The sequence below is a fragment of the Candoia aspera genome, chromosome 1, assembly GCF_035149785.1.
Source record: "Candoia aspera isolate rCanAsp1 chromosome 1, rCanAsp1.hap2, whole genome shotgun sequence".
In the NCBI taxonomy this organism is placed as follows: Eukaryota; Metazoa; Chordata; class Lepidosauria; order Squamata; family Boidae; genus Candoia; species Candoia aspera.
This window is the reverse complement of record NC_086153.1, coordinates 176,160,258-176,187,632: the sequence shown is the minus strand read 5'-3', so window position 1 is coordinate 176,187,632 and position 27,375 is coordinate 176,160,258. Positions and strand designations below refer to the sequence as shown.

Genomic DNA, 27,375 nt, shown 5'->3' with positions numbered 1-27,375 from the left:
TGTTTGCTTTCTCGCCTCGCTATTACTACTGATTCTGCCTCGGGCGGGCGCCCGGAAAAGACCAGGATGTCTTCCCAGCCGCGCGTGAGGCGCAGCGGCTCGCCCACATCAGCCACCTCCTCGGGGGGAGGGGGAGCCGCGGCCGTGGCGGCGGCGGCGACGGCGACGGCAGGCGGGGCAGCCGGCACCAACAGCCGCCTACAGCCCATGCGGGCCACGGTGCCTTTCCAGCTTAAGCAGCACGGTAGCCCCACGAGGAGCGGCGGCGGCGGCGGCATTCCACGAGGGGCGGCGGCGGCTGTGGCAGCAGCGACCGCACCACTCCAGCCGCCGCCGCCGCCGCCGCCTCCCTTGCCTTCCGCGCGTGCCGCGAGCCCCACGCGGCCAATGCTTGGTAGCGGCAACAACGCTGGCGCGCGCGGGGCCAGCACCAATCATAGCAGCAGCAGCAGCCCGGCCGTGGGCACGCAGACGCTTCTTGGGGCGGGCGGCTCCGCCACGGGGGCACCCTCCTTGTCCTCTTCCTCGGGCTCCGCGCGCGGCAGCCCCACGGGCGGCGGAGGGGCGCGCGGCAGCCCCCCTCGCTTGCCGGCGCCGCCCCTGCCAGCTTCGACGCCCTCGCCTTGCTCGTCCCCGGTTTCGCCGCCGGTGCCCGAGGGCAGCGCCTGTGCCGCAGCCGGCGGATCGGGAGGAAGAATCCGGCATCGCCAGCGACGGCAGTCGCCGGAGCAAAACAGGGCCTCTCCGGAGAGGAAGAGTCCTAGTTCGCCTGTTAGTAAAGGTGAGAGAAGCGGGTGTAATCATGCCCTTTAAGTGGGCGAACAGATTTGGGACAGAGCATCCTGGATGGGGCTGAATGCTTGTCTTTTGTATCTCGGAGTTGTAAATCCCAAGTCCTGCAGCCCCGTGAGCTGACCACGAGGCGCTAACTTTGGGCACTTCTCCTTCTCGCTCTGAAGCTATCGTTGGGAAACTAAAATCGGAGAGGGAAATCTCTTATTTCCTCTTGCTTTGTTACTGGGCGAACCTGTGACTTTCTCTTGCTGCATAACTGTCTTAATTGTCTTTCACTGCTTAAGTAGCTTACCCTTCCTAATACTAATGGCTCCTGGGAAGGTGGGTATGATGGTATGCCACAACCCAGAGAAGTAAAATACTGTGAAACAACAAATGTTATGTCTACAAAGAATAAGGGAGATTAGAAGAACTTGTCTCGACTTGTCTGTTTTTAAGGCAGATATTTATATCTGTTTTTAAAATTACACCCTGCTTTTCTGCTTATATAAACACACAAGGCTTGCAATAAAACAAAATACAAAAGTTTCTTATGATGATAGAACAACAAATTCTAGTCTAGTCTTGAAAAATTTCTAAGGTTTAAGAATGTGTTGGTATGGCATTAAGCCTTATTTTGTCTGATCACTGAAAACACAAAAGACAGCTATGCATCAGGAGAAAGAATCGATAGCTACTTTGAGGCTCTGTGTTAGATTTCATCCTCAGTCCAAGATGAAGGTAGGCCTGTAGAAAACTGGAATAAGATGAGGTAAATGCAAATGAAGATGAATAACTAGCTTCAGGAAAACAAGGACTATAATAATTTAACTGCCATCTACAAAATTTATCAACAGAAGGGGAGTGTAGAAATCAGTGTTCTCACTTTTTTATTCATTGAAAATGCTCAGTACAAAAGGTTAGAGGCAATAATAGCATCTTGGTAACATGCAGCTCCCGTGTTCAGTCTGATATGTGCCCTGGAAGCTAGCTGTTAACCTAATAGATTTATGAATGTGTAGTAGAGGTGATGGTTCTTTATAAAATGAGATTGAGTGGTTAGCTTGAATTTGGTATAATGTTAGTAATGTAGACTACCTCATTATTTTTGGTGACTGACAAGTGTGCCAGCTTCTGCAAACCAGGGAAAAGTTAGCTTTTACTCTGTAGCTCCTCCCCCTGCCCCAAATATCATAAATAACTATACGTTTGAGCAGGTTGCAAAATCTTTTTGTGAGTTAGTAAATTTTGACAAGTCGGTCTATATTAAACATTCTTTAAAATAGCATGTTAATGTTTTAAGGATAGATATTAAAGAGGTCCATGCTACTATCATAGTTTATTACTGGATCATTTCCACTGAATTTCAAACAGGCTGGACGATCTTCTGATACCTGTTGAAAAGTATGCCTATCATTGGTTTATTCAGTGTAATCCTAAATATATTTATTCAGAAATAAACTGCTAAGTTCAACAGTAATATATCTAAGGTTCTGGCCCTACTCTGCAAGTGACTAAATTGACTTGTTTTTATCAGTTGCTATGGTCTTTGGAAACAGTGACTGCTTTTCAACCTCTCTTCATTCTTGAAGAGAAAGTGATATGTGAATTTTCCAAGTGAAACAATGTGGCTATTAGAATGCCTTTGCTGGGCAGGAAACAAGAGAAGTGAAGATTCAGGTTTGAAGAGGCCAAAGTATAGTTTTGTATGGCTGAGAGCATTTGGTGTAAGCAGTTTGGGAGTGAATTCTTAAATTGATGACATCTGTCATGTTGCTAGACAGCTTTCCCACAGATTATAGATAGATTATTATAACTTCTTATAAACTCCTGTAATGTTGCCAAGAAAACTGTATGGGCATAGCTGTAATATTCACACAAATTTAGGTGTCCAGTGTTTGGACCCCCAAACACTCCTGGGGAAAAGGATTGAAGTTTTACAAATCTGCACTGAGGTGATGATGTGGCCAGACCAAAGCCTCAAGGAAGCTTGATCACTGATGGTGCCAGTACTGAAAGAAAAGTTCTTGTTTTACAGAGACGCATACAATTGGAATGTGGAATGTAAAAGGCATTATCTATCCACCCACCCCCAAAAAACTACAGGAGAAATTGGATTTGATATAGGTTAATCGTTTTGCAAAGTTCAGGTAACATAAATAAGGCTCCACACACCTGGGCATTAATGGATTAGCAATATCAGAATCAAAATACATAATTTTGATAAAGCTACATAATAGAAAACTACATAAAGCTACATAATAGGAAACAGAAGTGCAATCCAGTCAGTCAGGATTCCAGTATATTTGATACGAGTGTCAAATATATAGGTTGAAAATAGAAAATTAAAGTGTAAATGTGCAAACAAGATCTGACTGGAAAAACTTACATTCAGAATATAAGATCAGTGTAAAGAACAGGTTCAGTAGACCTATGCAAAAAAGAGCCTGAGTAACTGTGGGAAGAGACATTGTGAATACCAAAGCCAAAAAAGGTCTCAAAATGTCAAACGGGAAGATGCAAGTGGATTTCAGGACAAGCTATCATGAGAGTCAAATAAGATGGAAGATAAAAGTCTTGGGCAACAAGTAGGATATATAATGGCTGAACACAGACATTCAGCCCAAGCAAGAAATGGCAAAGAAAAATATTTCACTCAGGAGTATCAACAGGTTCAGGAAAAATAACAAGAAAAGAAAAATGAGAGAGGTGTGTTAAGATAAAGAAATCACAGGAAGATTTATAAGTGAAAGAGGACTATTCAAGAATAAGTTAAAAAATATAATAGAGGCAAATGAAGTTAAAGGAAGACGGAAAGACTTTGCAACCCCTTAAGAACCAGGATTACAAAATGTCACAAACTTTTGTAGAGAGAGAATTTTTCAGGAACTGACTGCACTAGAAAAATTACCTATGAGAGATAATAGACTGTGAACCTCATGCTTATATTAAATATCCATTGGATGGTATAAAGTTGCAGGAAAAGAAGTAGTTAAAGGGCTAACAATACTATATAAACAAATATGGAACATGAATATTTGACCAAAATATTGGAAAATATAGTGTATTTACCCAGACTGAAGACGATAATACATAGACTACTGAACCATTGAACTAATGGTGAAATTTTGCTTAAGTTCTTACACAAAAGAATAAAACCATACATGGGGAGAGAAAAGTCAAAAGAAAGGTAGCTTTCAAAAAAAGCAGGGGCACAGATCAAATAGGAAAATAAGCTGGGTAACAGAGCAAGAGAAGGAGGTTTACTTTTGCTTTCTTGAATACACCATGGCCTTTGATTGTAGGTCATGCCAGCATGTGGAATGCATTAAAGCTAATGAGAGTGCCAGAGTACCTGTTTATTCTTTGAGGAACCTTTACAAATGAACATGATAGCACTGTAAGAACAGAGTTTGGAGAATAATTCAGACTAGGAAAGGGTGTAAGAGAAGAATACATCTATGTTTAACTTACAGAGTGATTATATTATCAGAATGGCAAGACTGGAATAGATAACAGCAGAAATCATAACTGGAGGATGAAATACTAACAAATTAAAATATGCAAATAATGCCACTTTGCTAGTCCAAAGTAAAGAAGATTTACAAGACCTTCTTATGCAAGTGAAATAGAAAATGAAAAAAGTCAATGTCAACAAACATTTTAGTGGATTTATGGTTGATGACAAAGATGTGAATGTGGCAAAGGGTTTTGTTTCCTTGAGTTCTGCAATAGATAAAAATGGACACTGTAAGATTAATTCTAGAGGAAGGCAGTAACAAACAGGATCATAAAGGATAAAGAATTTTTGTTTATGATAAAATTCAGAACCGGTAAAGCAGTAGTTTTTCCTGTGATAATAGATGTCTGTGAAAGGTGGACATTGAGAAAGAATGAGATAAAAAAGATAGTGGCCACCTCTGGACCCATAATTTAGAGGTGTCTGAGAGTACCATGAACTACAAGAAGAATCTCTCAACATGTCCTGAACCAATAGAGACTGATAACTTGAGGCAATGATCAGAAAGCTGAAACTCCCATACTTTGGGCCTGTGATGTGCAAGTGGATGGGCTAGATAAGTAATTATGTATGGCAAGGCTGAGGACAATAAGAAAAAGGAAAAATAGTAAATGTAGTAAAAAAATCACTTGAATGTTCTTGGAAAGCTATTGGTTATCACTGGAAACAAGAAGGCAGACATTTGTCACAGGGGTTATAATTTCTACAAATAAAGTCAAACTGTTGTGTGACCAATTACAGTTTGATATCTTACAGTGTATCTAAGATCCCCCACCTGGACTGGTGGGTGTGTGTGACATCTATGAAGCTTCCTGCTTCACCTGATTTTTTAATCTCTCTCTCTCCATATATACACAAACACCGATCGATCGATCGATCGATCTGGCAAAGTAGCAGGCTGTAAAGCATCAATCAAGTATAATCTTTATTTTGAGGAATATTTCTGGGGTATTACCTAACCTTAGATAATTCTTAGAAAGTAAAGTAACGGCTGTAGCTCATGTGCCCAACAAACAAAACAAACAAACAAACAAAACCCCAACATCATTAAGATATAGGAGTAATAAAACTGGATACATTTGGAAGGTTAGAAAGGGCTGAGTCAGGAGCAATTCTTTGCCTTCTGTTAAATGTGAGTTTAGATTGTCTACTGTATTCATTACAGCAAGCATAATGTAAGAATTCTGAATGTGCTCGCAGACTCAAAAATATTGAGAACTCCTGATTTGTTTCCTCTTCTTGAAAAATAAATACTTGAGTGTCATGGCTGGGTATGAAATTTTTGTAAGTGTGCTTGCTACCTTGCTAAACTGAGTATTTGCCCTTTCTTAAGATGAGTTAAGAAATCTCTTCTTTGAAAAAGCGAACTTAAATTTTCAGGAGTTTCAGTAATGAATTATTTTTAAAAAGATGTTTTGTTTGTTGATAGCAAAATTCCACTATCAGTATTCAGGCTAAATATTTGAAAATGAAAACTGTAATTCTATGGAAAAAGCATTTCCATTTTGTACTGAAGATGTGTACAAACATGTCAGGGAAACTAAACAATATGTTGAAATGGATAAAAACTAGCACCAGAAGCAGTAATTTAAAAGTAGAATAAGGTACATAATAATTTGAAGAAACATGAAGCTTTTAGAGATCATCTGGAACTTATCATATGTAAACCTCTGAGCCCTTTGAAGATAAAACAGAGTATAAATATAATAGGAAGTTAGGTTTGACTGTTTTTGTTTTTTGTGCTGCCTTTTGTTCATTAAGATTTTGTAATACCACCCCTTGTTTCTTTAAGCTTGAAATTTGTCCAAAGTTGCATTGGAAGAGAAAGAAACAAGATTCAAAGTTCAAGGAGTAATAAAGTTTATATACACTGTAGATTAAAATGCTTACAATATTCACTTAGAGCTTGCTGTAGTTTGCAGATTGAAGTTCTTAAACATCCTTATTTTGTTGTTATATTCATATCCTTTATCATTCAACTCTAAAATTTTAAGTTTTAAAAAATGATAGTACATTAACCACTGCCCCCTCAAAATAATTATTGCACAATTAGTCATTGCATATTGAATCAGTTTTGGAAAGTGGATTTTTTCAAGTGTCAATTCTTTGTTTTAATGCAGCATGCTACAAAAACTGAGTGGGAGAGAGGTGCTTACTATAATCTTTTGTGGCCAGCAAAGCTGACTTTAGCAGGCCAGGTGAGCACTTGCAGAATATCTTCTCAGGAGGCCGCAAGGGCAAGAATAGTGGAGCTCAGTTTCTTGCTGGGTTTTTGGAAATCAGCCAAGATTTAAGCATAAAGCAATCTATGCATAATAGAATTTGAAATCTTGCTGATATGCAAGATTTCTCTGTGGGAACAGATAGGCTGAAAAGAGCACATCTGCATCAGACCAAAGGCTCATCTAGTATGTTCTTCCTCTGTAATAGCTAATCAGGTCTATTGTCTCTAATAATGTATTTCAATACAATTTTAATTTTTCACATCTCAGACTTGTAGCAAAATCTTCTGCCTTCAAGGAAAGTCAGGTTTGTTTCCCAATCAAAATGCTGTATTTTTGTGTAATTTAATTCCATTGCACACTTGTAAATTTACTTATTTTTATAATTTCAATTTATTTGTATATATTGGTAAGGAAAGAAAAGTTCTTTATTCATGAAAAACTGGCTTTTCATAATATTTATGATTCTTACAATATTTTGAGAATTTGTAATTAAAAAAAAACCATGGGGGAACAACTTCAATCAAATATAATTGTTCCTAATAATTGTTCAAATGTTCACTTTTTATTTTATGCTGTCACTTATCTAACCTCTGTTTTCAGGCAGAATTCGTACTACTGTAATCTGAGGTTATAATTTAGTGAGGATAAATAAGTACAGTGTTGTATATCTATCTATCTATCTATCTATCTATCTATCTATCTATCTATCTATCTATCTAATTTATATGGCCAACCCACTCACAGATGCAGCTGTGGGGGGCTAACATCAGATTAAAACTGACAATCAAAATCTAAAAAAACTAGAAATACTTAACACATCCAAGGCCAATCTCAATCCAATAACCCATAAAGACATGCTCACCTGGTACCCTGACTCAATGTCTGAGGGAATTAACTGCATAAGAGGGGGGTATTTTCCTAACAATTCCCATCATTTCATCCAGCATAGGCAGTAACTGCTGGACATAATGCGTTTTGTAACCCAATACATTGGGAAGGTACAGGGGTTCTTTGGGGATAAATCCTGGGCCACTTTAACAAGCCAGGAGGGCCACACACCCAGGGTGTCGTGTGAGTGGGTTGTAGTGGTGGTTAATTCTTCTTTAAGTGAGGGAGTTGTTCCTCTGCCTCTTAAAGAGGACTTGGTTCGCCCCCTCCTCAAGCCATCACTAGACCCGATGATACTGGAAAAATTTGTCCAGTATCTAACCTCCCCTTTTGGGGGAAAATGGTTGAGAAGGTGGTTGCACAGTAGCTTCAGAGGACCTTGGAAGAAACAGATTATCTGGATCCCTTTCATTTGGGGTTCAGGCCCAGGTATGGGACAGAAATGACATTGGTAGCGCTTTTGGATGACCTCAGCAGGGGCAAGATGGGGATTGCACATCACCATCCTGCCCCCTACTTGACCTCTCTGTGGTTTTCGATACCATTGACCATGGTATCCTTCTGGATTGGCTCAGAGGATTGGGGTTGGGCAGCATGGTGTTGTAGTGTTTGCATCCTTTCTCCAGGGTCGATTCGATTTGGTGGTGATTGGGGAGGAAAGATCCTGCCCTCAGCCCCTACTCCCCTCTCCTATTTAACATCTACATGAGGCCACTGGGTGAGCTCATCCGTTGCCATGGGGTGAGGTATCATCAGTATACTGATGGTACCCAATTATACATCTATGCCCCAGGTGAATTAAGCGATGCTGAGAATGTCTTATCCTGGTGCCTGGAGGCTCTAAGGGTCTATATGCTCACACCATATAGACAGACTCTTGCCAGACTAAAGCTACTCTACCTAACCTAAGGGGAAGTAACTTGGGAAGGCTTTGGGTGGAGCTATTTTGAACCTCCCAGTCTTCCCACGTTCCATCTCTGGACTGTGTTTTCTCTTACCTTGCTCCCCACCCCCGGAAATGTGCTCCCTCCTTTCTGAGAACCAGCAACGTTACTGAAGTCTATCACATCAAGCTCCTCAAGACCTAGGTATACCATCAGGCCTGGGGGTCCCAGGGGACCGGTAAAATTGTAAGATGGCTCCTGTACTGCGGTTAATATTCACTGTCTCTTGTCCCTTGTGGTTTTTTATTTTAATAATGACTGTTTTTTTTATTTTAATAATGATTGTTCTTATATATAATAAAATTGCTCTCATTTCTGAATCGGATGCTGTTTGAAAAGTCATTACCTGATTACTGTCCCAACAAACCTAATGATAAAGCATTAGCAACTGCTTCAGTGAGTGAGAGAGAGAAGGCCTTCTGTACTTTTGAAAGGATCTGTGTCGAGTTTATTGGTTACGATAATTAGTAATCGTAACTCAATCCCATATTTTACAACTATTCTACAGAATCAGTAGTGTGACTTGGTTTGGTGGTTTCTTGGATGATACTGATTTCTCATTGTTGAGGAAAGGATGTATCCTTCTTGTCCTTTCATCCAGGATACCACCTCTTTCATTCACAAGGTTTCTTAGGGTAACTGGGCCACCATTCCAGTCAGTGTAATTGATCACTGTTTAGTTTCTAACATATTTCAAATCTTGAAATTGCAGGGGTTGATAAGGATCATCCTATTCTCCTTCCCTTTCTCCCCTGTTCTGAAGTTAGGAGGAAGGCTGCTCTACAGTAGTTTGGCTGAAAACAGGTCAATATCAAGAACAGCCTATCCCTGTTTTCTGCTTCAAAACAGGAAAAATGCTTGGTGGAGGGCCTTCTCTGCCATCCTAAAAAGTTGCATTCTCCTTTTCCTGAATAAAAATAGTACAGTACGATTCCCTCTCTTTTCCAGTTTGGTGCTTTGGACATGTTGAACTGCATCATTCCCAACTGGTTTGACCAGTGGTCATGCAGGCTACAAAAGATTAAAGTTATAGTCTGACATATCTGCATGATACCAGGCAAAGAACCCTGCTATATGCCATAAAGGTGAATGAAGAGGATGCAAGCAAGGGCAAGTATGTCTGGGCAGCTGAAAAATGTTTAAATCAGAATAGGAATTTTGAGAACACATAAGACATGCTCTCACAAACTGGCTGTCATAGTGTGCATACTTGCCCATAATACATACAGGTAGTCCTCGACTTATGACCAGAATTGGGATCGGAATTTCCATCGTAAGTCAGTGTGGTTGTAAGTTGAATCACCACAAGACCAGACCTGATTTTACGACCATTTTTACGGCAGAATTGGACCTGAATCCAATTAAAAATCTGTGGGGTGACCTGAAGAGGGCTGTGCACAGAGTCGTTGTACATGAGATGGGTGGCAGAGAAATTTAATAAATAAATAAATGTGACAGATTTGGAGCACTTCTGCAAGGAAGAGTGGGCAAAGATTCCCAAGGCAAGATGGGCCATGCTGACAGACTCCTACCCCAAAAGACTGAATGCTGTCATAAAATCAAAAGGTGCTTCAACAAAGTATTAGTTTAAGGGTGTGAACACTTTTGCAACCACATTATTCTAATTTTTTATTTTTATTTTCCCCCTCTAAAAGATTTCAGTTTGTTTTTCAATTGAATTGCACAGCTTGTATGTTATATTAAAGGTAGAAAAAATTCTGAAGTGATGTATCGTGGTCTGATTTTTTTACATCTCAAAAACCTGTCAGACTTTTTATATCCACTGTATTACAGTGCACCTTTTTGGAGCAGGAAGACTATGCATTATAAAACTATTATGCTACAGACAACAGTATTAGAACCTGGAAAATGGAGAAAGGCTGTACTAATAAGCTGAGACAGTTCTCAGAAGCTTTTGTTGAATATGGGATAAGACAGTTAAGACTCATTCAGAGGACCAGGCAGCATGTTTAGCATTCTTTTTTTAAGATACAATTTACTTGTTTGTGGGTCTGTGTGCAAAGATTTAGATTTTGGTGCCTTTCAACAAATCCTGTGGTCGACAAAATTGACAGATAATAAGAATACACTTCTGTACTTGCTAAACAGTTATGTAAGACTGAGAATGCAGCAAGAACATAAGGCTGGATCTTCTTTTTCTTCAGGGTTTCTACTGTGACATTATGTAACTTGCAGGGCATCTCACTGAACTTTTCCTGTATATGCTCAAGCCAATTCAGTAAATGCATAAATAATACATTTCCGCTAGCTCCCTTACCCATGTTTTAGCAGTCTTCAGTGAGTTAGCTGCCATTCAGTAGGGGTGTGTGAGAAGCAGCAGCTGTTCGCATCAATTTTGGCACTGGATTATATTCAAACTGTTCATTAGCTATCATGCCTACTGTGTTGTCAGAACTCATGTGTTGGCATATTATACAGTTTGACATGTGTTTGGCTGCTTGAAGTTCTTTTCTGGATTGTTGCCCACAATGTGGTGATACGATGAACGAAGGGAAAGCTAGCATTTTACCTGATTAGGGTTAAACTTCATTGTGCAGCTGTCTATCCACTGCCCTGTTGTTTTCAAGTCGGAAAGCACGTCGCCCAGATGCTGTGCAAAAAGACCCATTTCTGCTGCTTTAGAGTAGAAGCATTGACGTTACTATGAGAGCATATGCCATTGAGTTCTTGCTTCTGCCATGAATTGATATTTTTCTTGATATGCTGTTTTATAAATTGTAGTCAGAACAGAGAAATATTTTGCCTTAATAGTTATTATAAACATTAATAAAGCAGATCATTAATAAACATGCCACATGGGGAATGTTTCAGAATTATTCTGAAATGAACTCTGTGCTATAGCTTTATTTTATTTTTTTTATCCCACCTTTATTATTCTTATAAATAACTCAAGGCGGTGAACCTACCTAACACTCCTTCCTCCTCCTATTTTCCCCACAAAAACAACCCTGTGAGGTGGGTTGGGCTGAGAGAGAGGGACTGGCCCAAGGTATGATAGCAAAGCCATAGGCTAATACCATTTTTTATAACAGTTTTCTCTACAGTGGCAGCCTTGTTTTGGAGGTGGCCAAGACACTTCTGTTTTACCGGCTTTTATTAGCATGTACAAATCAATAATTTCTGGTCTGTTATTTTTTAAAAGTGCAAAAAACATGTATGCATTTTTTCGTAAAAAGTAAGCTTTGGGTACACTTTTAAGTTAACCTCTTCAGAGATTTTAGAGAAATGTTGGACTAGAAGGATAGTTATTCCTACCTGTTCATTTTTTTCCAAAGGTACAACTCAAGTTGGTTCATTTCCAAAACCAGATCTTCAGGATTAGCAACCATCCCTATTGCTTAGTATAGTCAATGTTATGTTATAGATCTATTATTTATTACTCAAATTTATATAGCTGCTCATCTCATATATATGACTCTGGGCAGCGTACAAACAAATATAAAAACAACAAAAAACAAGGAAAAACAATATAAAAGCATATAATACACAGAACTCACATCTGCTAATCCCACTCATCCATCAAAACAATCAATACAGCCACTGCACTGGTGACATCACACTCCCGTGCCCCGTGCCCATTGGCAAAACACTCTCTTCAGGGCCTTGCAAAATTCCGGGCCCTCTGTCATCAGATCATAGTTTTCCCAGTCCTGGGAGCAGGGAAGTCCAGGAGATAACCAGCTCAGAAATAATGTTAGGTATTTGAATGAGCCTGCTTGTATATTAGTTAACCAAAACTAAAAATAAAAAGCTTCCTTTCTTTTTCCTAGATATCTTAATATGATTCTACAGGGGACCAGAAAAGACATGCACTTTTAATTGACTTCTACTGCATTTTGAATATTTGAGTAGTTTCAAGAGTATATTGAGTTGTGATGAAACACACATTAAACGAACCATGTTATTTGCTGACACTACTTAATGTTTAGTTCATACGGGATCTCAATGAATTTTTACCATAGATTTTTCCTATAGTGAAGTGAGTCCAATTGAAAAATCAAGAATACTGTGTAGGGAGCTAAATGGACTCTGATCTTTTAATAGTTTGATTAATGCCTCTACAACTGTACAATCTATATATACATATTTCATCTGTATGGTGCATGAATATTGTGTAACGAACACACAATAGTGTGTTGTGTGGAGTTTTATAATCATATTGCTCTTCTGAGAGGAGAACTTAAAATTGAGGAAACACTGAATAGTGTAATCATTGGGCATAGTGTAATTCAGTCCAATAAAATTAAGACATTGCTCAAATGCCACTACTGTTCTCATCAGCCCAGCTGTTGTAACTGCTATCTTGCAGCAAATACATCTCTTGTTATGTAGGTCACATCATGTGAAGCTAGCAGCTGGGCAGTTGTGGGAAAAAGAAGATGAGGGGGAGGGTATAAATAGCTGAACTGAGGTGAAATGATAATGAAAATACTGCAGACTGTATTTTATGAAATATTTTCAGACAGCCCAGGAAATTATATGAAAGAAAATGGATTCAGGAAAAAAATGTTTTAAAATAGTTCATGTGTAGAATTAAGTATAGGGCTACCATATGTAGGGAGCAAAAATCCAGACACCCACCAGAATTAAAGTTAGAGCGAAGAAGTTGTCTGTTGCCATCTAGAGGCTATTTGGAGTTTTGCAGCTCAGATCTCGTAGCCCTAATTAAATAGGGCTTGATATTTGCAGTCTTGAAACTGTAACAAACACATACACATACAGTATATTTTTGCATTTATCTAATTAATACATCTTTTTATCTGGAATTAAAAATCAGTCAAGATGGACAGCTAGTGGGATACAAAGGTAAACTTTCTGGATACTATGTAATAAATTGAGCAAACAAGCTTCAAGGTTATAAAATAATGAGAAATTATCAGTTTAGTTAACAGTTGTCCTAAGTATTATGTGACAAGTTCTGTATCCTTACTAGGAAAGCACACAATAGATCTCTGCTATGCTTTTACGTTTCTGTATTGGCCTGATATATATACCTTCCCTTTAATGGACTACTGTAGGAATGGGAATTCCATCAAAGCTGAACATCTGTTGAATCCAAATGAAAATGTACACCTGTGTATTTTGTTTATGTGTAAAATGGCAGATGGGATTTAATGCATACACAGAAGCATATAACATTTGAAGTCTCATAAACATATGTTTATTAAAGCAAGGCTTTACTCTAATAAAGTCTACAAACTCCATATGAATTCAGTTTCAGAAGAAACTGGATGAAATGGGGAAATATTAATTGTCTTGCTGTGTATGCTTAAATCATGTCTCTGGGTAGCAAATTTTCTTTCGAGTTACTTGAGAAAGAGAGATTCTTTTAAGAGGCTTTTAAGTTGCTATAATTAATGCTTTACCAGGGAATTGATTTAAAGTTAATACTTCTTTTTAAATCATATTAATAACTTTAGGAAAATAAAATAATTGAGTATTAGTAAATAAAGCTGCAGAACTATATACATGATTCAATAGCTCAGGCTTGGATATCTGAGTGTGGTACAAGCTGGACTGATTTTTCATCAAGTGATTTAGATCTCTGTTCTAAATTGTAAAAAGAAAGAAAGGTGTACTACAAACATATCTATAAAATCTGGTTCCTGTTTGCATTTGAGATAGTTTCTATGGTCTTCAAAATTTTGTTTTCAGAAAATTGAGAGCTTTTTATCAAATACAATGTTACTATAGAAGTCAGTATTTGAATTTTTTTCTTTTTTTTCTTCCTAGTGGTTCTCTCGCATGTGCAGGGTCTGCTTTTTTCAGATCAACTGAATGTCGACCCATTGGTTGCGACAGGAGTTGACGGACCAGCTTGTTGCCTGAGCCTGATGTTGGCTGAGAGAAAGTGACTGGCCCAAAGTCTCCCAGCTGGCTTTCATGCCTAAGGCAGGACTAGAACTCACAGTGTCCTAGTTTCTAGCCTGGAGCTTTAACCACTAGACCAAACTGGCTCTGATAAAGTCAATATATGACTTTATGAGAAATTACAGACATGTAATTTACTAATAGGTACAGTATTTGTGTCAGAACATGAAGGTAGTAACTGGAAGTTAACTGTATTGACTGATTATATTTCAAAAGTAGTATATTTGCATGTCAGAACATTTGAAAAATGCCCAGTAACTTTCAGAAACAAGCCTTAATAGTTAGAGGGAAAAATGTATTTCATTCCAATGAAATAAGATTCCCACTTGGTTTGTAAGTAGTCCTTATTTGAAAATGTGGTAAATTGTAGAGCTAAGATAGAGGTATAGAATAGGAGCACATGGTTGAGGTGGGCTTAATAGAGGGTGTTGGTACAGTAAAGGATATCTTTTGATGAATTGTATTCATTGTTATTGTTATTGTATTCATTGGTATTGTTATAAGAGAGTAAATTATTTGTGGTGCCATAGTTAATAACAATCAGTGAAAAGCGGATATATTATTGTACTGGCTGTAGCTGTTGCTTTTGTACACCAGTGACAGTTGCCTTGACTGAAGCAGTTTATAGATAAACAGACACATAAATAAATTACTGATGATTTGTTATGTACAAAGGAAAAGAATCTCATAATTTACTTGGTAATTTTAAGGTATCATAAAATGAAGCCTTGTTTTAATTATTCACATTCAGGTAATAACTAAAACCCCAAGCATTTGGGTCTAGTTGAGTGGAGTCCCCTTTTGGTTGTTTTTATTATTGTGTTTGGTTGCCATTTTATATTTTGTATTCCATATTTATATACTGTGTATGTTTTAACGTTATGTGGTTCTTTTGGTTTATTGTTTGTTTGTTGTATGCTGTCCGTTGTTGGAGTTGGGTGGCCTTATAAATCCAGTAAATTAAACAAACAAACAAATAAATAAATGGCTTTTGCAGTTCAAAAAACCCAAAACAAACAAAAAACCTGATTTTTTGTTGATGCAGTATGGATCTTTTCGTAGATTTATGTCTCCATCTAGGTAAAACATATCCAATTATACCACATATACAGCTGAAGATTCAGTAAAAAGGAAATGAGTGGATTATTTTTGCTGAACCTTCCTTAACCCTGTAGCCAGTTTCACAGATAGCCAATCTGTTTTAGAAGCTTGGGATACTCTTGGGAGTGGCTGGCAGAAAGGAACAGTTGTCAGAGATTGCTGAAATTTGTTAATATTGTTCCCAAAAGTCTCCATGAGTGTAAAGAACTGTGTTAGATGTATTGGCCACAACCCACAGCATGGATAAATAAAAAAATATTAAGAAATTTTATTTAAGCACAGTACAGCCTAACTGGGAAACAAATCCTAGTAAACAATATTCAGATGTAATATTTAATCTCTTTCCCAGTGATGCTGTAATAATACTGTACCAATAAATACAAGAAACATTTCCCTTTTTTCTTAGGCAAACATGTAAAATATATATTGAAATGCTTCTTCACTCTAACAAGAATAATTTTAAATTGCATTACCATAAAATAGCTTCCCCCTCCTGATTGTTGTTCCAGTTATGCTCTCTAAATTGCAATATCCTAGTATCCTATAGCTTACTAAATTTTGTCTACATTCTGGAATTGTTATGTTGTTACTCATTTGGCTTGGGGCTCAAAAAATAATGCATGCAAGTATATATCTTAAAAAATAAAAATCAAGTCAACAAGGAGCAATTCCAGGTTTGAGTAATCTTTAGGAAAAGTCCCTTGGGAACCTGGGAAAGCTTACCTAAAAGAGTGTGGCTATGGGGAATTGAATTAATACCTCACTATGCCTCTTGGAAACATATGTCAGGATTAATGTAGAAAATTGAAAAGGCAGCTTTATTTACCTAGTGTGTTTGGAGTACTGGGCTAGGAAAAAAAAATCAAGGATTTGCGGGCATTAGCAATGAGCTCTGGTAGGGTGCTGTGGCCCTGGCAGCTGCCCAAAGATGCAAGGTTGATGGTAGTTCTGGACCCAGATATGTACTCCCTATTGTCCACATTAAGGGAAACGTTGTACACTTTATGCATTTTGTACAGTCTAAAATTTTAGTAACCTATGACTATGTTGTTTAAGCATAGGATACCTGGAAAAATGTAAGGAAAAAATACGAGCTAATCTATATACTACTAAACTCTTATGTCTGTTTGATACTTTGTAACCTTTAACTGGGCAAAACAGTGCATCATAACCAACAATTTTTGAACCAAGGTACCTCAGATGGGCCAACTTACAGAATGCATCCAAAATCTGGGACCCATGACTCTTGTGGAATAGAAAATTGGCAACTTTTATAAAACATTTTATGACATAAAAATTATCATAATACCTTTTATGACATAATACAAAACATCATTAAACATTTCCTGTGGTCAGCTCCTGATGTTTGACTGTGCTATACAGTTCAACATTGGCTACTTTCAAGGCAGATACATCTCTCCCTGAATTTTTAAGAACTTTTCCAGTGAAGGTAGTACATTAGAAGCTCTGCCATTGTTGAAGGCATTGAGGAATCTGATAAGGAAATATATCTGAAACGATGACCCAGTGGGCCATGGGTTGTCTAGTATATGCTAAAGCCATTATTTAACAAAGTAGTATAGAAATATAATGAGCTGAATGAAATCTGACTATAATATGTATTATTTTTGCTGATGGAGTTGTGTGTGTTTCTCTAAGTAGATAAACCACGACCACCATCATCAAGCCCTTCCAGTATTTCTCGCCGTACCCCTTCACTAGACATACTTGCTGCTCCATACCTTGCTGGGCAATGGCCTCGTGATAATCATGGACAAGTCACACCTTGTATGAGGGATAAAGCCACTCAGGTAAGATAGCTTCCCTATATTATGCAGATTACTACCAAATAGGAGAAAAGACTATTGTCATTGTTCCTTGAAGGTGCATAGATAAAACCTTCTTTTGTTTTTTTAGTTTAAGACAACTTTATTAAATAAATGCTTCTTTGATTTAGTCATGCAGATTATGAAATCTATTCAAAGATTCTATACAGACTATTGTGATTAAAGAAGAAAGGGAATATAAATGAAAAGGAAATTCAATTATGAATATGCATACCATAAGTCCCAATATTAAAGTTATATCTTATTTTAGAGATGAAAACCACAGAACTCTGCTAATTAAAATATAATGATAAACAAAATAGGCAATATTTGTGGGTATTAATGCAACAGTTGATTTTCATAAATTTTGCTTTAATAAGTTAACTTACTGAATGCATTTATGAGGAAGAATATGAATTTGGTAATGAACAATTGGGTGTGTGTGTGTAATATTTATTTCTTGGCTTCATTGATTGTCCCTGGGCAGAAATGATATGTAAACCAGCTGGGTTGTAGAAAAAACTTGCTGATTATCTTTGTATGTGTTGGGATTTTTGTGCATATTTGAGAAATTTTGGAGAATGAAGGGTATAATAGGAGGACAAAAAGAGAACATGAAGAACACAGAGAACCATCGACCAGTCAGTCTGACCCCAATGCTGGGGAAGGTTCTAGAGTAGACCATAAAGATCAGTTTGCACATATCTTGAAAACAGTGCATGATTGCTGGAAGTCAGCATGCATTTGTCAAGAACAAGCCTTATAGACTAACCTTATTTTGTTTTTGTTTTTTTTAATTGGTTACTTACTTAGTAAGGCTATGGAGAAATACATCTTCAGCAAAACATTTGACAAAGTACTCCATAATGCTCTGATTAGCAAATTAGTTAAGTAAGTATAGGCTGGATGATGTGACTATTAGATGAATAGTTATCCTGTAAGCATGTATATATATTATAAAAATAGATAAATTTTCAGATTTTGCATGCAGTGTGTATGTATGTGTGCGTGCGTGTACACGTACACTTTCAAGTCAGTGTTGAGTCCTGGTGACTGCCTGGACTAGTCCCTGCAGTTTTATTGGCAAGATCTCAGAAGTGGTTTGCCCTTGCCTGCTTCCAAGGGCTGAGAGAGAGAGACTGGCCCAAAATTACCCAGCTGGCTTTGTGCCTAAAGCGGGACTAGAACTCATGGTCTCCCGGTTTCTAGCCTTAACCACTACTCCAGACTGGCTTTCTATGACTATTGAGGGACATAACTGAAGAAAACCTGATCTATAACTTTAGAAAGCTGATTTTACTCTAGCCTGCATGTAGATTATATGCATTAAAGTCTGCTGCATCTGTTTTTTTTTTTTTTTAAGACTGAGAGTGCTTGGGCTGAAGAATACTTGGAAAAGAAAAAGGGATCTCATAAGCGCTCGGCATCCTGGGGCAGCACAGACCAACTCAAAGAGGTGAAGAGCCATGCTGTTTTGTATCATCTTGATTTAGCATAATAAACGCACATGCCCACCATTTCACAGTTCAGAAAAATGAGGAATATGCTCTTTCTGCATTATAAAATTTGAACCTCCATGGAAAAGCAATTGCTCCAATAGGGTGAATCCTATTGGTAAAACTCAAGGCAGGGCTCAGTGATTACTTTTCCCTGCAGCCTTCCAGCTCCAAAAGACTGACGAAGGAGGGGGTAATTGAGAAAAAATCATACCCCCAAATCAGCAAATCTGATGGCAGAGCTTCACCCAGAATAGACCCCTGCCAAGGGAATATGGTTTGGATCCAAGCCAGCGAGAAATTCCACAAACTGCAAGGTTCTGTTCTCAGTGGGTTTGCATATCCCAGAAGGACCCTGTACATGGTTTGGGGGTGCTTTTGAACCCAGCTCTTCCTCTGGTGTTTCAGACTGAGGGAGCAGTGCCTGCGCTCACATTCTCCAGGTTTCACTAATGTAACACCCTCCTTGGGGAGCCGTCTGTGTGTCTGATCCAGAAACACGGGCGTCAGTAGGTCACTGGAGGGACTCCAGGAGATCATATGATATCTGTGCTCCAAGCGTTATACTGACTTCCAGTTTGTTTCTGAGTAAGTTACAGAGTGGCGATGATCATTATCTTTTAAGCCTTAATATGGCTTGGTCTAGATTGCCTAATAGCTCCCTCGATGTGCCCTGTATCCTGCCCTGCCCTATTCCACCCCATTCCTGATGCCATCTGAATAGATTCAGCGACATTTGCCATGGGATCATCTTGCAGCCATTTAGGATTCCTCCTCCTCCTCTGTAGCTATCCCCTACTGTGTTTCTTGCATTTAAGGGGCTGACTTCTTCAGTGGCTTTTTAAAACACTTTTCCAAAACAAAACCCTCCAGACCTTTATTCTTTTAATTTTTTTTAAATTCTGGTTTTCTGCTTTATTGGGAACCAGTGAGTACTGTTATTATATTTAAGCATCTGATATAATAGTAATAATGTTAGCGGGAACCCTTTTGGTGAGTTTTGATGCAAATATTCAACATTTTTGTTACGAATTTAAAAAGGTTTGTCCTTTTCAGATTGCCAAGTTACGCCAGCAACTGCAAAGAAGCAAACATAGCAGCAGACATCATCGAGATAAAGAAAGACAATCGCCATTTCATGGTAATCATGCGGCTATTAACCAGTGCCAGGTAAGATGACCTCTAAAGGTAACATTTGTAAACGTTGATGCCAAGGAAGTTCAATATATTCCAGGCAGGAGGCCATGCTAGTGAATATTGATTTGAATGACCTGAAAATAGTTACACAGCCTCTCCTAAATACCTCTTTTAGATCCTTGAGAGTGATTGAATTTAATATTTAAATTTAGTATCTTTTCCAAGATCTTCATGGCTGTTTTATCAAGTGCCGATCTGAGCATGTTTCTGGACTGCTTGTTTCTTGATTTTAAAAGAAGCTGCCTACCGCTTTGATATATTCATTGTCAGTTCTAAGGCTGGTTGTTGTACCTATTGTCATTAGTTTGGTCATCTTTATATTTTATTTTAGTCCCATTTTTTCACTGTTCACTGATTACTTTTATTACCAGAGCTTGCAGATCCTTTGCATTTTCAGCTATCAGAGTAGTACTGTAAGCATAGCACAGGTTATTGAAGTTTTTTCTTCCACTTTTAAAGCCACACTCATCTTTCAATCCAGTTTTCATTAATATATATCCAGCATATAGATTGAATAAACAAGGAGGGAGTATAAAGCCCTGTCTCACTCCTTGGCCAACCTGGAACCAGTCTGTTTCACCATGTTCTGTCTGTGTAGTAATTTCCTAACCTGTGTATAGGTTTCTCATGAGGACAGTGAAATGTTCTGGGATTCTGATTTTTCTAAGCACCTTACACAGCTTGACATGATCAACATAATCAAATCTCAATTATCCAGCGTGTTTCAGCAATAAGGTCTCTCTTTCCTCAGCCTTTTCAAAGGCCAGCTTGAACAACTGTCATCTCCTTTTCTATGTAGGGCTCAAATCTGCATTCGATGATCCTAAGCATTATTTTGCTAGCATGTGAAATTAAGGATATTGTACAATAATTTGTACATGCTGTTAAGTCTCCTTTTTTGGTACTGGAATGTAGATTGACCTCTTCCAAGTTGGCCACTGTGTTGTTCACAGATTTGCTGGCATAGCTTAGTTAGAGTCTTCACTGATTCTTCTTCGGTTGCTTGCTATATTTCTGTGGGTATTCCATCAGTTCCTCTAGCTGGTAAGGACTGGAGTGCTGATCTAACTTCATCTGCTAGTACTAGAAGTTCTTTTAAGTAGGGAATATATTCTAAAGTATCTTAGATTCGACATATCTATTGTACATTATTTCTGTATACTCCTTCCATCTTTTAAAAATTTTCTTTGAATCAGTTACTGTCTGCCATTGGCATCCTTCAGCATACCAATTCAAGGTTGGAACCTCCTTCTGAATTCAGAGATCTTTTGGAAGATGTTCCTTGTTTTTCCATGTCTGTTTCCATCTTCAAAGTCTTTACAGATGTTGTTGTAATACTGCTTCTTGTCTCTTCTAACAGTTCCCTGAAACTCTGTGTTAAGTTCTCTCCTGAGATTTTTGTCTTTCTTGGCTTTGCCTTCTCTTTGTGGCAATTTCCATGGTTTGTTCTGACATCCTAGTCTGCTTTCTTCTGTTTCTTTATCTTTGGCAATCTCTTTTTGCTCCATTCTTAACAACTTCTTTGAATTCATTCCACAGTCCCTCTGGTTCTCTATCAGATTTTTCAAAATGCCCTGTTTCTAATGTGAAAAGGCTGTTTTGACCATTTTGGAAGCATTTGAGCGTAAATCAGTAATTTTGTATTTCAGAATGAGAAGTTGGACAAAATGTCATGCTCAAAATATTTTGAAAACCTAATACTTTGCACATTGCTAATTTAGATTTTCCCAAAAATGATCGCCATCATAGGTTGAATGATTTTTGTCCTAGAATTAAAGCTTGAATTTATGTTGCTGTGATTTAGCTGCATGCTGAAAAAAAATTATTGACTTCAAGATGGCTTGGTTGAATTGCCTATAGCGATTATTATTTTATTGTGGTATTCAATATATTTTCTGTTACTGTATTTTATAGTTTTGGAAAAAAGTTAATAATTGTACACTGGGGAGTCAATGCTTGATAAGTGATTTATTAATAATTTAAGTAAAAGAAGTAGAATAATTCTGTTTTAAGTCTTGACAACTGGTTGCTTCACTCAGATCTGTGCTTCTTTTGAGCTTCAGCAGATACTTACACACTTGACAGAAACATATAGATTTGGGTTGAAATTCCCAAGCAAAACTCTGTACTCAAGGCTAAATTACCCATAAATTCTTCATAATGTGCTTTATTATGATATTCTGTATCTTGCATCTCCATAACAAAAAACTGAAACCATAGATGCTGTGAAAGTACTGGGGAAGAAGCAGAGCATTTTCATCAAGGTTGAACTCTTCTGAAATTAAATTGAGAGTTAAGTTTGTGAGGTATCTGTTCCAGCACTTTTTGAGGCGCTAACCTAAGAGAGGTATTTTTATTACTCTTCACATTTCTAGTTCTGATTCTTTTTTAAAAACTAAAAACATCCAGGAAAACAACTGAGCACAGATTTTAAAAAATTAATGTTCTCACTATTGGGTCCTTTTTGCTTAGCTTCTGTATCAGAATGGTAGCTTGAATACAGTAGATCAATTGGATGTAATATCAGTACTTTTGAATTACACAGAATTCAAGGAACAAAGATCATAAATACAAAAAATGTGCAATAATAAAATAGCACATATAATCTAAAGTTCTCCAAATATACCAGATGCATTTTGTCATTATAATAAAATCTGTGATAGACTTACAGATACTTAGGTTTCCTCTTTTAAGTTATATGATATAACCATGATTTTCATTTACCTTTCTTGGGTTTCCAGGCTCCAGTCCCAAAGAGCATGCTGGTTCCTGTGATACCAATAGCTAAGTCAACAGGATCCCGTTTCCGTAATAGCATAGAAGGGCTGAATCAGGAGATTGAAATAATCATAAAGGAGACTGGAGAGAAAGAGGAACAACTTATTGTGAGTGTATTTGTAGTCAAACAGGCCTTGATGAGGAGAGCTGAGTCCATCATGAGTATATATAAGTATACATCTGTATACATGAATATATGGAATATGAAAGAGAAGCAATCATCTTGTAACTGTTGCATCAAGATTTGTCTGGGGAAAAATAATATTTAGAATTATGAGCGCTAACAGACATTCAGCCTCTGTAGACAAAGCCAGGAGTGAGCATCTTGCCTGCATACCAGTCTCTTATCCCTACTGCTGCTTCATGCTGGCTTTAACCTTTAATCTGGGTTTCTTTGAAATCACAATTCTTGTCTCAACTTGAGAACTGTATTAATGTCAATAGTAACCAGAATCTTAAACCAGAATTAGACCCTCATTTCTAGTTAATAACTTTACATTGAGCCGTACCTTTTCTCTGGGTCATAAGGAAGAACAGTGGTTCCATATGTGTGGGAACTGTAGCTCTAAAGCTCTGAAGGGACGCTGCAGCGTCAGACGACTTTAGGAGACCCCAAAACCTCTTACATTTGGTTTGGTTTCCATCTTTTTGGTGGGGGGGTCTGAAGAACAAACTGGTCTTCAGTTGAAGAGCTTTACTGACAAAGCAGTAAAGTCACCTATTAACCAGACAAGCTTAATAGTCTGCTGTGTGTAAGGTGTATGCAATATGTTTTTATTCAACAGCCACAAGATATTCCGGATGGGCATCGAGCTCCCCCTCCTTTGGTGCAGCGTAGCAGCAGTACTCGCAGCATTGATACGCAGACTCCAGGTGGAGCAGAGAAAGGCAGCAACAACAGCAGCCGATCTCAGTCTATTTCCCCAAGCTCCTTCCTTGCTATCTCCAATGAGGGCAGTGAGGAGAGCCCCTGCTCTGCGGATGATCTGCTTATGGACCCCAGAGATAAAGGTATTTCCTGAAAAATGTCCCTGATGCTTCTGTTACAGTAGAAGCTCCAGAACTCACCCTTCAGTTAAGGAACCTCATTTGTTTCCTGGGTACTTAAGCTACAGGCCAGAATTCACAGAGCCTTTTGGCAGTTCAGGTGAGCTGTTTGCCACCTGCCAAATGAGAGCTCATCTTTGAGGCATATCATAAACCACTTTTTTTTAATTTCCACAGTTTCCTGTGCTATGTGAGAGTCAAAAGTTCTTGTGGGCTAATAGAAGTATTCTTCACATTTTGTGGGGTGGGGGGAGATGGGGGAATAGTTTCTTCCCCATCATTGTAAGTGCAAAAAGTTGTATTATTTTGGTTGGGTTTTTTGGGTAATTGTTCTTCTATTGCCCACCAGTTTATTTCCATCTTTTTTTTCTCTGTATTTAAGGGAGGTATATAAAGGTTTTGATATAATTCAGGCAGGGAGTTGTTGTTTTGTTTTTGTGCTTTTACTCGACATGCATATACATATGTAAGCAGACTCAAGGAGGTCAGGGAGGGAGATGGAGGTGGTCATAGACAATTGTAAACTAAGTCTGGTTTTTTAAAGCAAATTAGTCCTTGTCTGCCAGCAGCCATCTGGATAGCTGTGCCTTTGTTTAGGCTGGTGGAGTCAAATGCTGCCAGAGGTAATAGTTCAGTTGTAACATGTTGATGAGCAAGATGGCACTGAAGATGTTGCCTAGTCTGGCAATGAAACGTCTGCAAGAAAACAACAAGGCTCAGAGAGCACCAAGGACTCCACAAGATGCCTACATATGTCGAACAGAGTAGGCCTCTTGTCTATGCTTTTCAGCAATCCCAACTTTGCTAATGATCAAGAATTATTTAAGTGGTCATCCAAAACATCTGGGGAGCACCAGGTTGCTTGTGTCTGTTATAAAACAAAACCATACAGACAGCAAGAGACTGCTTTATGCCAGGTGATCAGGCTTTCATTTGCCTTTTTAACATTGTTAATCAAGTAGTATGAGAGATGCAAAGGTAAATGATCTTGTGCATGTTGTGGTATATATGTATACGTAACTGGTCCTTTGCTCACTACAGAGAATGGAAGCAATTCGCCTCTGCCCAAATATGCTACATCACCAAAACCCAACAACAGCTATATGTTCAAACGTGAACCTCCTGAGGGCTGTGAGAAGGTGAAAGTGTTTGAGGAAAGCTTGTAAGTAGCTACATCCTTCGTAATGTTTTGAATCACAGTATCTCACTATGCCTGGTTTCTAAACTTTGGTTTGATGGTATAGCTTTATGTGTCTGCATTTTTGGAAAAGCAAGGACTCAAGTCTGTACATTTAGCTCTGTCTTTTTTTTTTTTTTTGGTTTACAATATAATTATTTAAAGCAGTTCCAAGGCCAGTTTTGAGAAAGCAGGGATCTTCCCCCTCTGCTATTTATGTGTGTTTGTATGGACAAAATGTTTTTTGAGTATTTTCCCTTTTTTGAGACCTAATGAAAACGTAAAGCAGTGTTTCCCAGCCTTGGCATCTTCCAGGCGTAATGTACATCAACTCGCATAATTGTCACCAATGGCCATGCTGGCTGTGGAATTCTGGGATTTCAAGTCCACACACCTGGAAGTTGCCAAGTCTGGAAATCACTAACGTAAAGCCTAATTACCTAATATGCATTCACGCATGTTCTTGGACACTGTGAATGTTCTGAAGCACTTTTTCTACTGTCTCAGTACAGTTACCCGATGAAGTTCTCAATAGTTCCTTGTGCTGCCTGGCCAGTCTGGCCAAATACCAAAAGGAATTCTCAGATTTCTTGTTATCAACTCATGGGAACCATACCTTTTTGGGTTTCAAGTTCCAAGTCCAGAGCTTTCCATGTGCACCTGCTATGGAAGGCTGTGGCCCAGTAAAACGATGACAACTAAGAAGAATAAGATGTCTGATGCCTCCAACCCTGACCTTGATATAACCCAGGGTAGCCAATTTCTGTTTCTATGGAGTTGGAGAGGAAAAAGGGGCTGGTCTTTAAATAGCATAATAGGTGTGGTTGATACATATGGACTGTTCCACAAATAATCAGACTCAGAGATAAGATTGCTACTGTATGGCAGAATTTTTTTTTTCCTATCCTGGACAACTCTTACATAGTTGGGACAAACTAGAGAAAAGTGTTTTACACTGTATGTTACACAACTGTAGGATCAGAAACTTTTGGTAATTCCTTGCAGCCTTTCACTTTGTTAATCTTTAACCTCTAACCTCTAACGACTTGTGGTGTTGTTTTTCTGTTTGCAGGCCAAAACCCTTGCATGAAATTCCAGCCTTTTACTGTCCTGACAAGAATAAAGTAAACTTTATTCCTAAAAGTGGCTCTGCTTTCTGCCTTGTCAGCATTCTCAAGCCTCTTCTTCCCACGCAAGATCTTACACTCAAAGGTGCTACTCATAATCTGACCGTCACGACTGGTATGACGCCCACCCTGCTGCAGCCTCTTTCCATGGCCTCCCTTTCAGCAAACACAGATCAAGAGCGGCTCTCTCGTGGAACCAGCAAAGTAATATCACAGATGTCTGTGCTCCAGCAGTCAGGACATAGCGAAGAAACTGAAGGATAAGCTCGGCCTAGCTAATCTGGGGGGAGAAGTTTTCGGAAACAACTGTGATTAAACCTTCCAGATCACATCTCTTTATATCATAATAGCTGACGATTCCACAAACAGGTCATAGGTGGTATCTTATACACCATGCCATGAATGTCAGCCTCCTGGGAGATCTAGGGAAAAGGGGCAGCAGAGCGCCAGCTGCACTTGACTTGGGATGGCTCAGGTTCAGTCTCTGAGCGTGCTGCTTCGGTACAATAAAGAAGGGAGAGCTCTGTAATTGCTCACAACTGGAGGGACCAATTTTTTTCTGATACTTCGTGTTTCGTGTAGACTTTGAGTTTGAACAATGAAAAAGACATCCCAACTTTTCTTAGCAGAGTATCTGTTTTCAGGAGAAAAAAAGGAAACCATTAACTCATATGAAAATAGTATTTACAAATGTGGGTTTTTTTTATTTTCACATCATCAGGATAATTGCACTTTTCTTGCTACATCTTTTTCACTGGGGACCAACGGATTGAAACTTTTCAGTATTCTGTCATGAGACCAGCTGATTTTGCTCCTTTTCCCAGATTAGGGTAACATCCTTCAGACAAAGAAGAAAAGCAATATTGTCACATGCTGAATGCGGTGGGAAGGGGGAGAAAGCACAGGTGTGGAATTTCTTGTCTGAAAATAGCGTTTTCATGCACTTCAGCCAATCACATCATGGTTTATTCCTAATGTTGTATTTCAGGACATACTTCCATCCTCTTTCCCTAGAACACCCACTAACGGTCACAACGGTGCCTCTTGGGACAACTTAGTTTCTTGTGTTACTGTCAAAATCTTGAATTGCCTTTGGCATATATACCTGATTCTATCATGTCTTGCCACTATACTATATAAACCCTGTAGTCATATGATCTTAAAAGGGCCATGCATGCATGGTGGTTTTTGCTTGTCAAAGTCTGTTTTGTGGGTCTGTTGAGGGTAATAGTTTGTCAGGCATGATATTGTTGAAGCAATTTATTTCAATGGACATGTCTCCTTTTGGAGTAGCAATATTGTTAGGGTGTTAAGCTAAGAATTTTTTTTTTTTTTTGCTTTCATTGATGTGGCCCATTTCGTTTTTAGTGCTTTTTTTAAAAA

The 27,375-nt window shown here is 38.5% G+C and overlaps 1 protein-coding gene across 1 annotated transcript; it reads left to right on the top strand.

Moving 5' to 3' along the window:
- Positions 1 to 27,375, top strand: FAM117B (family with sequence similarity 117 member B). Its single transcript, XM_063317978.1, has 8 exons — positions 1 to 781; positions 17,007 to 17,155; positions 18,534 to 18,626; positions 19,723 to 19,836; positions 22,605 to 22,748; positions 23,427 to 23,652; positions 24,730 to 24,850; positions 25,938 to 27,375. The coding sequence occupies exons 1-8, from the start codon at positions 67 to 69 to the stop codon at positions 26,254 to 26,256; spliced, it is 1,881 nt and encodes a 626-aa protein (XP_063174048.1). The 5' UTR covers positions 1 to 66; the 3' UTR covers positions 26,257 to 27,375.

Excerpts from the sequence above, each read along its gene's own strand:
- FAM117B (XM_063317978.1), top strand. The coding sequence starts at position 67 with ATGTCTTCCCAGCCGCGCGTGAGGCGCAGCGGCTCGCCCACATCAGCC. Across the intron at positions 17,156-18,533 it reads TGAGGGATAAAGCCACTCAG|ACTGAGAGTGCTTGGGCTGA; the intron begins GTAAGATAGCTT and ends TTTTTTTTTAAG. Across the intron at positions 22,749-23,426 it reads AGAAAGAGGAACAACTTATT|CCACAAGATATTCCGGATGG; the intron begins GTGAGTGTATTT and ends TTTATTCAACAG.